Source organism: Sceloporus occidentalis, unplaced genomic scaffold, assembly GCF_023333645.1.
Source record: "Sceloporus occidentalis isolate IW3139 unplaced genomic scaffold, rSceOcc1.0.p SCAF_279, whole genome shotgun sequence".
Taxonomy (NCBI): domain Eukaryota; kingdom Metazoa; phylum Chordata; class Lepidosauria; order Squamata; family Phrynosomatidae; genus Sceloporus; species Sceloporus occidentalis.
In genome coordinates, this window is record NW_028317259.1 from 78,821 (window position 1) to 93,116 (window position 14,296).

At 43.3% G+C, this 14,296-nt stretch overlaps 1 protein-coding gene across 1 annotated transcript; it reads right to left on the reverse strand.

Annotated features, from left to right (window-relative positions):
* Positions 1 to 670: 670 nt before the first annotated feature.
* On the reverse strand, positions 671 to 14,021 carry LOC149275568 (pleckstrin homology-like domain family B member 2). The gene is made up of 14 exons (XM_089504556.1): positions 13,931 to 14,021; positions 10,936 to 11,141; positions 8,824 to 8,955; positions 6,870 to 7,007; positions 6,442 to 6,570; positions 5,750 to 5,905; positions 5,343 to 5,453; positions 4,371 to 4,461; positions 4,150 to 4,222; positions 3,340 to 3,418; positions 2,052 to 2,111; positions 1,530 to 1,743; positions 1,311 to 1,396; positions 671 to 805 (listed from the first exon to the last, which is right to left on the reverse strand). Exons 1-14 carry the CDS (start codon positions 14,019 to 14,021, stop codon positions 671 to 673), a joined length of 1,701 nt encoding a protein of 566 aa, XP_089360682.1.
* Between the last annotated feature and the right edge of the window lie 275 nt (positions 14,022 to 14,296).

Sequence of the window (14,296 nt, forward strand, 5' to 3'; positions counted from 1 at the left end):
CTGAACATCTGTTGTACGTAACCATCACTACTCATTAAAAGTCATTTTACGCACACTGAACTACATGCCAATACATTCATCAAAATCTCTTGGAGATCACAACAAATCAAGTCAAATGTCCGGTAATACCAAACACCTGGCATGTTACAAAAGAAGACCACCTAGGTTATCCAGTTCCCCCCTATTGATTATGAAGCTTCAGACGTCCTCTTGTGAAGGGTTCTCCAGACTCACTTGACCAACTTCCAAAGAGTAGAAGAATGTCCACCGATTCTTCTCCGTCGTGTCTTGCCAGTGGACACAGTTCTTGGTTTCTGTTCAAGGAATCATTGTTCTTCTAGAAAAATCACCCATGTGAGTTTAGATCTTCAAAGACATCATCACATTGTTACTTTAGAGATACAACCCAACCCCATAAGAGGTTGAAGAGATTATGAACTCTTGGTGGAGAGCATCCTTTGTCCACAGATGTCCATTAATATATACAGTAATGTACATATATAATAGAACTCAGAATTAGAGATGTCCGTCCGACACAATGTGCCTTAAAAAATGTGTCATCTGGATCACACAAGAAAACACATCTCGTTTCCTCTGGTTTTACTTCTCATTCCAATCCTGACGTCCTTCTAGAAACTGTTTCCTTGGCCTCAATCTTATTAACAAGTCTTCAGTAACGAGAATTTTCCTCGGCTGCAGTCACCATTACATCCATCCATATCCTCATGGCTTCTGGTGTTGGAGCCACCATACAGAAAAGCCGCTCGAAGGTCTTCAAACAAAACGTCAGTTTGGGGTGCGGGCTCTGGGCGGGGGGAAGCAAAAACAGAACCAATTATTCTCTCTGTAATGAAAGAGTTTTAATAACTCTATCATTGTGTTTGTGAGGAACGCGGCTGCACATTCAACCTGCTTGAAATAAATTTGTACTGGGAACAGGCCGGCACCTTAAATGTTTGGGAAGTAACCATATCCCACTTTATGATTCTATCAAATTGTGAGCAAAAGCCATCTAGAATGCAGCAAATTTGATTTATACTGGCTAATCTTGGCCAAAGTCTACCAGCACTCAACCAATATGGAGGCCACCATAGAGAAGATAGAGTTCAGTCTGGTTAGATACACAGCTAATTGACCTGAATGCAATTTATCACAGAGCCCTCATGTGGCCAAACGTGGAATTGCAAATAACAAAAAAAACGTGAACAGGGCAGTTGGTAGGTAGTTACCCCTCCACCTTCTTGCCAGGCTGCCACTCATTGGCAGGTCATGATTACCCAGAAGGCATGGTATCATTGAATGGTGGTTACCTTAAAAGCACTTCTTAGATGATCATAATAAACCTCTTCGATGGCCTGGAAATATATCACCCCTTTCAGTTTCTGTTCCTCTTTATCTGATAAATTAAGACAAAGCGGGCTTTAATCATAAAAACGAAGAAAAGCAACGGACAGAACTGACATAACTGATTCATAGAATATATGGATAAATCTGTATACAATATATAGACTCATACACATGACAGATACCTGAGTAGTAGGCAAGGCGTCTCTTCTGTCTGTCGAACACAAACCAGCGTTTCTTCCACGTCTTAATGCGTCCGCCCATCTTGACCAGGTACCCCCGGCAGCACGACGCACTGACCCGCACTTGTGGACAGGTCTCCACGCTGTGACCCGATGCTTCTAAGTACGCGCGGAGGTCGACCGATGTTTGGGAGCAAGGTACGGAGAGGACTTTCACCTGCCCAGAGCACGCAAAACAATAATGGATAATAAATAATAACAAAAAACTAATACTTGGAACCCAAAGTACTTAAAATCCTTTTTTTAAATGTTGTTGTATAAAAGTACTGAAATATATATTTTATATACGGTTCTTCAAACTGTTTTAGAAAAGGTACGCTCTGTATACGAAGTAACACCTGAAATCATATTCTGTCCGTATAGAAAAGCGGATGCCGGATATTCCACACTTACGGGTTCCTTAGCCGTTTCGGCCGTGGCTGGCTGCGCCGTCGCTGGACTAGTTATCGCTAATTGTTCCTTCGCTTGACTTTGATCCATTTCTAGACGCCGGGTCTTCATCTCTTTAGCTGCCCTCTTCTCCTCCTAAAATATGCAACAAATACCCTCGTTAACGGGCAAAGAGAGGTAACGCTCAAAGTCTGTGTGTAAAAAAAACCCTCAATAATGATACATTTACCTAAAAACAAACCTTAATCAGTCGTTGGTCTCGTCTTAGATTCAGGAGCCGTATGCCTATCCCATGCATGTTTAATACCCTCACTGTATTACCCTCTACCACCTCTGCTGGGAGGCTGTTCCACTTATCTACCACCCTCTCCATAAATTAACACTTCCTTATATTCCATCTAGCGCTTTCTCCTCCTTTGAAATAATCTCCACCTTTATGTATTTAAATGTCTCTCTCCCATCCCCTCTCTCTCTCTCTCTCTCTTCTCTCCCCCAAGCCGGAGATATTGAGACCCTTGCAGGAACAAAGATCTTTAATGGAAAATAATCCTTTTGTCATATAGTTTGTTAAATCTCCGTTTTCGGGCTATTTATGTCACCGACCAAAGCTCGAAAAACCAGTCTATCGATTCATGCGACGAGACAGCCAGCAAGAGACAGATAACGAGTTATACAGACGACAAACGCATCTCCTGATGTCTCTATAAACAGATTTCAATAAGTCGAGGTGCGGGACACGGTGTCCCCAAAAAACCCAACTATGTCTGCTGGAGAGCTCTCCATACCTGCTCTGGGAACCGTGATGTCTGTCTATGAAAGGAAAGGGTTACCAGCGTCTGTCTGACTTCCTCAAATAGAAGAAGTTCTTTCACGTGACAGCTGCGGAGCCGGGTGCGTTTTACGTCCTGGAGCCGCACGATTCTTAAATAAAACTTCCCACGTCACAGCGTTTCGCCACTGAACTTATTTAATAAACCTATTTATTTTATAATGTCTTCAGGCAGCTGCATATAAGCCATAGAAAAGCTCAGTCTCAATCACCCAGCCAGACTCCCAATGTTTATGAAAGTCTATGGAGGAACGGACTTCATTAGCGTTGCCATAAAGCATCAGCTCAGTGTGGTGCTTGAGCATGAAAGTCACCCAAAATATCACATGACTGACAGCAACGGCGGCTCCAGGTCTGCAGATAAAGGGAGTTTATTGGGATAAAATGGGATAAAACCGTGTTTTTGTCACCGACCGACATTACTGTATACACACTAACTCTTAGAAACCGTTTCCAATATTATATTGTATTTTATTTACAAAAAATGTAATATATAGTGAGGGCTGTATAGAATATATTTATACATGTACTCACCCTGGCCTTTAGGAGGCGCTCTTTCTCCGCCATAGCTTCCCGCAGCTGGCGCTCAATCTCAGCTATTTTGGGTAGAGGCCTTGGAGGAAGAAATACAGCCATTATACAAAATATAACCCTCAGACTGGCCAAGTAATGCTCAGCTTCGACCGGTTAACACAGTTTCCTTTTTCTGTAAAGTTTTCTGTAAGTTCCTCAAACAGAATTACCAGCCGAAAATCAGCATCCTGTTCTAGGGTTCTAGAATAAATGCATTATGTAGGGTTCTAGCATCAGAATTATCTTTGAAAACCTCAACAGATATATTCTCCTAGCTGTCTGAAGCTTAAGGGTTTTAGATCAGTGGAGCTCCGTGGACCATAGGTAGTCATTCCTCCAAAATGTTTGTACGAGGCCCAATGGATCTAAGAAACCGATACATTGTATCAGATGATATAATGAATGTAAAAGGATACAGCCTGAACCAGTGTTCCCCAGTAGCATAAAGCTCTTTCCATTACAAAAGTTGGAAACAGCTTGTCGACACATGGGTGGTCAACGACACTCTAAACAAGCCATTTTATCTCCTTTCCCATGAAATTTTTCTGTACTAGGATCTGTCTAGTATCCCAATTTTCACAACTCTATTGACAAAAGCTACAAGACAGTTGGGTATGATAAGCCAGATGCCCAACTTGACCAATCCATAATTACCCATAGGTGCCCGATAGTCTTCCGAGGCCATTTTGAGGTTTGCCTTCCTTTGATCCCCTTCTCTCTTCTCCTTGGATATCAGGGCTCCGAGCTTTTTCAAGACTTGGACTAACTGACTGTCCAGCTTTGCCATTGGTGTTGTTAGAGGACACGGCAAGGTTCAACGTAATACCGAGGCTCTCCAAGCAGGCTGCCAGGAAAGAAAGGAGTCAATAACTACATTTTCCTAACTGTTATTAAGGTCATCGTTTGCTGGTTGGACATTCTGGACGTAAATCTTGATTTATTTTGAAATGAAGGTAATCGTAAAGGAATGAAGGAGATGCGAGGACACTTACTGCTGCCATTCAGAGATACTGGTCTGTCGGTTGGCCGGACAAATGGGGAATTACCTCTTCTTCTGGGTAAACTGGAAGTTCTCTGAAGTCCCTGATGGAGAAACAGTAGAACCAAAGAGAAACCAGTTATCATCGGGTCCAAGTCCATCTCCAAAGACACAAAAGAATTGTCATAACCTCAGTAAAAAAAAATTCCAAAACCTTAAATATAGTAATAAAGGTCACTTTATTTGAAGGGGAATGTGACTGTAATTAGTTCACCAGCCACTAGGCGTCAGGAGAGAGCAGTATGACAGCCAGCTGCTGGTGGTGGTTTTGACTAACCTTTCTGGGTTCCTTTTTTTCCTGTTTTTCTGAGTCCTTCCCAATCAAGGCACTGAGTGACAGTAAGCGCTCCTTTTCCTAGAACACGGATACACTGTTACTGGCATCCAAGCAGCGGCGATAATGCTAATAAGAACCTTTAACACTTGATATAAGGGGTATGGTTTGGGATGATGAAAGCCGTCGTCCATCAAGGAGATAGCTGGAGGCCAAACATGTTCATTTACAAAAATTATAATTAATGTGTGTTCTAAAGTGGATGTTAAACCAGCACTGAATAGTAAAGCATGATGGGAAGCCACTAACATTGGATGGTTCTACCAGGAGTGTCACACCTTGTGGAATGTTACATATTTGTATCAAGCGAAACATATTACATGTATTTTCATCTCCATCAAGACTATGCAGTGGATTAAGGTGACTTGGAATGGCAGAATTTTGACATTTTTACTGCCTTGTTAGGAATCTATTTGTTGTTCTACAATTAGAAGCGTGTGTGCGGTCTTCTAATACCACCCTTTGTCCTCTGTCTTTACCCAATCTCTCTTTATTTTTTACCACTCCCCAAGTCTGCGCTCTCCAGAAAACCTGCACTGATCCTCAGACACTCTCTGACTTGAAGCCCCATAAAGCGAGTATTGCGGGTACCTGGTTCAACGACTTGAAGATCTTGGTGTTCTCTTCGCTAATCCGGCGCCGGTCGGCCGCTGCCTGGTCCTGCGCACCCCGTATCTGCTCCTCCAGACGCAGCACCTTATCCTGAAGAAAAACAAGAAAAGGGTATTTTCTAGACCATCACGTATGTCTTCTAATCAGTCAGTGCCTCTTCTATAACATATATGTAGACCTCTTCTCATCGACCAATACATTTATTTCTCCATTTTAACATCTGATAAATAACATCTTTTCGGTTAACACAACATTTTTGGTGGGTATAATTTCCATAAAAAGCGCTGAACCAGATGGTTTTTTTCTCCACTAATTCTATTTTTACTGCACAATCATATTATAAAACGAGATGGAATCCTGCTATATCCATATCCACCTTCACTGACCTTCCGCCGGTTCAGCTCATTTTGTTGCCTGGATATATCCTGCGAGATTTGTCTGTACGAAGCCTCACGGTCTTCCTCTCGACTGCTCTCGGTCTCCAGTTGTTGGAACTCCAGATCTTCGAAGGACTTCACAGCTGTATCCATAGTCTCCATCATCTGAAATACATGACATTTTTCACTTCATTGTATTCCACAAACATGTCATCGCTTCCATACACCGAGACCATTCTCGGCCAGGTAACATGCAAGACAAACCTTCTCCATCAAATACGAGAGGAGAGCAGATGACTAAAGCCTAACCCTACACAACCCCCTATAGAACATCTAGGGAAGAGACAAAGATTAGAAGAACCAAGCATAGAATTCCACCCACCTACAAGGAGCTAGAGCTAGCACTGATAGAGACCCTCTCCTCGTTTACCGATGGAACTCCGACCACCGTCCATAACCACTGGGCAACAACCCTTAAATATATATGGATCGTTTAAAGAGACTTATCCATTGGCAACCCCGCTAGCAGCCTTCCTCGCTCCCTCTGAATATATTTAAATAAATATCTGCTAAAAACATATGAAGCTGTCACAGAGCCTTTTTCGAGTTAGAATGTCAACGATCGTGAGTCAGCTTGAGAAGTACAATGCATCTACAGGTGCAGGCGAACGCACAAACAACCCCTTCCTAAATCCACCCACCTCTTGGATCTGTTTCCGCAACTGTTCCCGTAAGCTCTCTGGCTGTTTGTCCAACTGCGCACGGCACTCGGATATCTTCTGCTCGAGATCTTGGACCTTCTTCTTCTCATCCTGAAGACGGAGCTTGCCCTGCGATGAAATGGCATTTGAATTTTCAGTTAGTCCCCCCACCGAAGAAGGGGCATAAAGGAGTAGAGCTACATGGCACAGCTGTCTACGTAGACATGTGTCAAAGGAAGATCAGTAAGCACGGGCCACGTGGAGCAAAAGAGCTTAAGAAGAATAAAAACGGACTTTCATCGGTGAAGGAGCAATCATACTAGTCACAGATCTCTCAGATAACAACTGTTATGATCAGATATGAAAGAGGCATTTGTTCAGTTGTTGACAGAAGAGGCTCTGGATAAACAGGTGCGCCCCATCATTACCTTCTCTTTCTCTTCCTGCCACCTCCTCTCCGTTTCTCTCAGCTGCCCGTGCAAAGAACCTATGAGCTCCTCCTCCTGCTCCATCTTCTTCCTCTCCGTCCTCAGCTCCCCTTCCAACAAAGCTAACTCCATTTCCACCTGTGAGCAGGGGGGGACGGAATGATATAAAAGATGAGAAATTAGCCCCTCCCATGAGGAACTTCCATATGACTTAGATCTTCAACTGCTGAAGAAGACTCTCCACCCATGACGATTAGGCCTACCATGATGGCCCCTTATTCCTCCGTAGCAACCAATGATGCTACTGGAATGTAACAATGTATCACGTTGCTCCTGTCTTCAAATAATTGATACTCCTTATTTACAGTGACTATGAAAATCTTTTTAAGATGATGGCGTCATTGTTGACTAAGGTATGTTGTCCATCATAAGATACATTCTTCTACTATGACATCTGCTCTAAATCTCTACAGATTGACATTGAAACTATTCTGCTAAAGCTCATGGTTTTGGGTTGTTTAACCCAAAATCTTGGCCAATTTGGTGACTTGTAAAGGGCACCCGAAACCGGTTTGACATACCTGGAAAGCCAAGAGCTCGCCAAACGTCTGGGGTGGTTAACCCCATTTGGAGCTCTTATGAAATGATAAATGTGATCAATCTCCCAGTCTAAACATTCCACTGACTACCAGCAGAGAAGGTCCCATTCATCCTTATGGATCGGGAGAAGGGGGCATTTACTGACCTCTCCTGTGTTCTCCTCCCATCGAAATTCTGAAAGTTCGCGAGACGACTATCTCCTAAACGGCGCATTGCTTGAGAAAACTAGTATCCTGTCGCATTAAGTGAATCTTTTGTTTTACTGTCACAACACCCACGCTGGCAGTGCGCACCTGTTCCGCCGCACAGCGTAAACAGCGGACAGGTTTTTGTACAAACAGGAGGAGCCAGGAGTGACATTCTGTTTGTTAGGGATGTCTCGTAATAGAAAGAGACATTTCTAGGTGCATTAGCTACATGCGTTACCCATACAGCCCCACACAGAAATGGCCACATCTCAATGCATCGAGAGAGTAAGATGGAATGTAAGAATGTTTTGCTTTACCTAGAGGGTGGTGGATAAGTGGAACAGCCTCCCGGCAGAGGTGGTAGAGGGTAATACAGTGAGGGGATTTAAACATGCACGGGATAGGCATAGGGCTCCTGAATCTTTGCATAGACATATGCTCTTGCATCATACAACTCCCATTATCTCAGCCAGCCATGATTATAGAACTCTCCCTGTGCTCGGTCTGCTTCTGGTTAAGAATGATGGGAGTTGTAGTCTGGGGGGGGGATTCCTATTCCTGCCTTTAATGAATTGTTTGTTTACAGGATAAAGAAATTATTTACACTCAGATTTATGTTACTTTATGTTATTTTTTTATTAACTCTTGCGTTGCTGAGAGACTTCAGAAGACCCTCGTGGGTTTAGATGTGATTTTTTTAGTGATGCGCCCCCCCCCCCCAGGCGGCGTGGGGGCGCCCGCTTCCTCCTCAGGTTTCGGGTTCCTCCCCTCGTGGAGCGTTCTCTAGAAATACCGGTTTGTCCGGCTACTCGGTGCCTCGGATGGTGACGCCACCGCAGTTTGGGGGAGGGGCATTTAGAAATGATGGACAGCTCAGGAATGACTCCAAAAAAAGATTAGAAATATATAGAGGGGCGACGATATAACAAAGTACAAGAAGGAGAAAAGTTTCAAAGGAGGAGAAATGTTAGAAACCATAATCAGAGGCTTAGATGGAATGGAAGGGAGTTTTACTTTACAGAGAGGGTGGTAGATAAGTGGAACAGCCTCCCAGCAGAAGTGGTAGAGGCTAATATAATGAGGGACTTTAAGCATTTTAAGCATGAGCGACCTGTTTAACCCTTTGAATGCCTCCGGGGAGTCTGTAGAGCGACCGTATGAATTACCTCGATATTTAACTCTCGCCGCTGCAGCTGCAGATCTCTGATTTCTTGCTCCAGCTGGGAAATCCGACCCATGACTTTTAACTGTTCGATCTCCAGCCTCCTCTGGACCTGGCTGCCCACCTCCTCTTCCTTCTGGAGGGGCACAAAGAGAGCGGTTAGCGACAGCAGCCTTTAATAGTAATAATAATTCAAACCAACGTAACAATAGCGGCTTTATCTCAATACCAACTGCAGGGGCCACATGTGCTTCAAAAGGACAGATGGAACTATTTAAGTCAAGGAGGCCCAGTCCCTCTTCGTGCCAAAAAACCCTATGTATTTTTCCTCCCCGATGCCCCCTATTTCCAACAATTCCTGCAGCGCTTCTTACAGTCCCTACATTCAAAGGGTCGGACACAACTAGAATGATTATGTTCTCTGGAAATGACTGAAAGTGGCATTTGGGTCCTTGAGATATTTTCTGGCCATCCCTGGTGACCTCATATTATCGCCCCGCGATGTCACTGTCACTTTGGCACTCGCTACGACACCAGCGGGGAATGTGAGAACATACTTTAGGTTTGACTAAGCTCTCCCTCTCTCGTTGTCCCTCACCCGGGACGGGGGTAAAGATGTCGATTTCCGAGCCTTATCTGAAGTTGAGATAATCAGTCGGTTGCCACATTTAGAAACCAAGTATTGTACGCTTTATTACAGTTTCATTTAACCTTTTGGCCAATTCCCTTTGGATCAGTAGTAGCCACAAGGCTTTCATATCTCGGTAAATTAAAAGTCCCGTTATTCTCACGAATAACTCTTACTATGCATCATGGATGGCCAGCTGAAGTGTCATAAGATGACTTAATCATCTCACCCAGGTCCCAATAAGTTTGTCAAAGAGGTGATGGAAGCTTCAGATAGAAAGCTGAGGGGTAGATATTATCGTTAAAACCAAAATACACCAGGGTTCCAAGGTTATCCTGTGAAGAACATTCAATATGACCTGATGCTGGGAAGATATACCTTCCATGATCCCATCGTATCTCCTCAGGTCAAAATGTGGTTTTAAGAAACGGAAGTGGTTGATGGTGCCCTGCCATGACCCTCTAGGTCATATCACTTAATGTATGCAAGACCCTGGGGCTACCTCTCTTTGAACATATGCAGAACTCCATCCTGTCAAGACATTCCAAGGACACACAAGTCCAACCGCAAAGACCAAACAGGACAGTTAGCAAGAGCGTCATATCCAGGATAGGTAACCATAAGCCTGGTGACAGATATCTGAATTAATGCCCCGTATGCAAGATGAACCATCATGAACCTTGCCATTTATTCTGGTCAATGGACCTACACTCGGTTCTCATCTACCATGAAACTTTCTGTAACACCCTCTCGTTGGTTCCTCATCAGGGATTTCTAGAACTAAAGCTAAACAAAATCAAAGGTTATTGTTTGAATTTCTAACTAAAAGGTGCAGCCCTTAGTAGAAATAAAATGAAGTTTGTCCATATATACATTAGCTTGACTGACGCCTCTTTTGTTTCCACATCAGACACCTATAATTATATTTATATTGTGTTTTACAGAGAGATTTTAATCCAGGGAGTTGACATATGGGAGCGGATTCATCTTATGTTGCTGCTCCCGATGTATGATGTCATTGTGTGCGTGAGGCTAAAATGCGCGACTTGAATGCATTGCACTGCAAGCTTCATGTGGTTCCACTCAACCAAGTGTTGGCTTGACGCTCTTGATTAATGAAAACATTCTCAAATATCTAAAAAGAAAGTGTGGTCAAAAGTCCTCCTGGATTAAAAGCGAAATCCATTTTTGGTGGATACATTCTAACCAAAGTAGTTTAATATTAGAACTTTAGAAACTTTTAGGTCACCATGACCACGTTAAAAAATATTAGCACGAGGAGTGCTTCTACAAATGCTTTTATATGAAGATTTCTGACTCATTTTAATCCAACAACGTCCAAGATATCTTCTACACCCAAGTCAAGTCTTCAAGGATCCTTGGCCTTCAAGCATACCTACCCACGATGGTTTGTCATTACAGAAAGGGGTTTAATATCAGTGCCATTCTGTTACTCTGAATATGACCATGACTGGTGGAAGGACTCACCCGAGCATGAGAGCTCTCTGTGCTACTGGTCTCCTCATCATCAGTGCTGTCTGTCATCCGTCCACCTTCTGAGGACACGGAGTCCCCTTCCAGTTCTTCGCAGGGCGCTTCTAATTCACAGTCCTCTTCTCCCTTTCTCTCCGGTGACATTGAATGGTTGGACGGAGCTAAATGGATGGGAAGTTCTGACTGCCCCAGGATGGATCCTGGTTGAGCGACAACCATGAGTTACCAAGGAACGAGCTGTGGGGGGAGAAACAGATATACATTCAGCAGAAGAACTTCAAGACTGAGCACCCATTGGGCAAATCTAGAAACCTTGAGTCCCGCACCATTGGGATCTGGATAAATTCCACAATATTAAAAACCTGATTGGGGTTCATAGACAAAACGGCTTGCACATTGGACTGAAGAAATAGGGTTCTCTGTTTATTACAACTAGTTAAAGAAATTACATGTTTAATGTATACAACGGACTTTGTAAGTTTAGCAATCCACTTCAACTCGCTGAAGGCATCGCTAAAATGAAAGGAGAGAATAAGGAAATAGAACAATAAAATTTAATGTAGAAAAATTGCATTTATTTTGGTATTCTGAAGTATCCAAAACCACGTCAGATACCTCAAAGAAAATATCAATTCTTTCTCAGGGATTCCTTTCCCTTTTTAGACACTTTCTCCCACGGAGACCCATCCGAAAAGCTGGGAAATTCCCATGAACGAAAACACAAGTTATGACATCACATTTTACCAAATATTCCCCTAAAAAAGTGAAAGATGGAAACTAAAACATGTTTCCAAAAATGCTGCCAAACGTCTAGGTACTTCCCAATTATTTGCTACGTCGGCTTTCTCTGGAGCTCGGCCCGACCCTTTCGCTTCCCTTTTTTTTATCTCCCGAGTATCGGTTCTTTTGTCTGTATTCGATTAGACGAGATAAAAATACGTTTTAAAAGAGGGAAATTATTACAGAAAAAGGGAAATTGTCTTTTACACCAGATAAATGGCAAATTATTTAAAAAACATTATTAAGAATTAAATCCAAAACCTATTTATCAGATCCGGGGCAAGAAGGGAATTTTGCTCAGTCCAACCAAAAATTATAATTCTCTAGAAATGTGCTAAAATATGTTAACTAATTATCCTCTTTGAGTTCCACTCTTACACCAAATCCACAATGTAGTCTGTAAGGGCTCCATTGTTGGTTCGCAGAGGTCACACCAAGTAGGACCAAAAAGGACCAAGTAAGACCAAGAAGAAACAAGTAGGACCAAGAAGGACCAAGAGGGACCAAGAAAGACCAAGAAGGATCAAGAAGGACCAAGTAAGACCAAGAAGAACCCAATACGACCAAGTAAGACCAAGAAGGATCAAGAAGGACCAATAAGGTCAAAGAAGAACCAAATACGACTAAGAAGGATCATGAAGGACCAAGAAGGACCAAGTAAGACCAAAAAGGACCGTATATACAAAGATACACCTGATAGCTCCTAAGCTTAGGTTTTCTAAAACGCGTAAGATAACGTGGCTCTATGCCTACCAGAGTGCGATGGGAAAGTTCGATTCTTTAATCGAGGTTTGGAACTTTCGAAGCCTACAGGTTCTTTAACAAAAGGGTTCCTATGTTTTCAAAGCACAATTTCCTTTCAAAGAGTCTGTATTCCGAAACAATGTTCCCATACAATGACCTAACAAGCTGCATCATGAAATATTCAGATCTTACACCCTCCCCGGCTCCTGTCTGTGTTCAGAGTATCACAACAGCTCTATAATGAGAACAATAACAAAATATATACAAATTTATAATAATAATAATACAAATAGAATAAAAAAACAATTTGGTAACATCAGGGTAATGTGGTATTGTATATTACATATATTAATAAGACTAGGTATGGTATGTTTTGGTAACATGTTATATCAATGATGGGCCACCAACAATGCCAGGGGGGCCATTAAGCAACTGCAATAGTGACGTTAGAGATAATATACTGCGGATCTGCCAGTTTCTCACGCTTCAGGAACATTTGGAGAAGAAGGAGATACCATGATCATACTGGGGCAATTAATTAATAATAATAATAATAATAATAGCATTACATGTATGGATGATATTCAACGGGACAGCACTAAGCTGACAATCCAGCCCGGCACAAGGGTCGCAGTTGAAGGACATCATTGGGGTTCCTGGTACCTTTTGACCGTATTGACTATTCGCTTGCCAGACAACGTGACCAACAAGTGGCTTTCGGGCGATGCCTCGCTTAACCCTACTGGACCTAAACAGGAGGCGTCCGCCTCTAACCCTTCACGTTACATAGTAATGACCCGAAATCTATTCATTTTAGCCCATAAAACCCAGCAATACTTCAGGAAATCCTCTTAGATTTGGCCGTTATTCTCAGATTTAGAATATATATATATCGAATTTCCAGGCTGGGGTAGAATCTAGCTTAGTGTGTCTGCCAGGCCTGGACCCAAAGAGTTCAGCGTTATGAGGTCACCGACTAGGGAGCTAATTCACTAAACCCATGCGCGTGTGCGGAACACTCTCCTAATGAGAGGAGGACAGGTGCATGCTGGGAAAATGTTCTGCACTAAACGCAGATCATAAAGTAAGTGGAACGGCACCTTTAATGCCAGGGAATTTTTTTATTTATTTTTTTTTTAGGTGGAAAAGTCACCCTTTTATCACGGCGTAGATAGCGCGTGACGCGGGGGCCGTGTGACCCCGCCGCTGGATTAGGAAACGCTGAAAGGTATGAGAGAGGAATTGTGTTAACCCGCGCATGGCTGGAACCGCGCGTCGGGGCTCCTCTGTGTGCCCGCCGGGTCCTGCCGTGCGTTGCTGACGGCGACGGGATTTAAAAGGCGTTAGATTCCAATAAATGCCTGAAACATCCCGGGCTGGGAGTGAAACGCTTCGTTTGTTCTCACATTGGGTGTGACGGGTATTAATGTTCTGGGTCAAACAATGCTATTATTTCATTCCCTACCTGCCCCGACGTGTGCCCAGACACACAGTTGCCCATCTGTGTTGTAAACGTACGCACACTCACGCACATACATCGGGTGTTCGAGACGCATGCGATCACGGGAGGATAACCGTGTATCCTAAATACCCCGCGCATTAGTGATGTCGGTAATACCTGGGAAGTCTCCGGGTTTTTGCCCCAGTCTCAGGGTTATCATCGGATCCGCTATTTGATTGTCCCCAGCCGCTCAGAGCCCTGAGCCAGTATGGATCCGGCAAGCCTCACGCAAAGGCAGCTAAGAGGTTAATATTCAGAAGGTCGTTGACAGAGTTCCCAGGTATGACTCTTGTGCTCAGCAGTAACCGTGTAGAGATAAGGAACCATAAC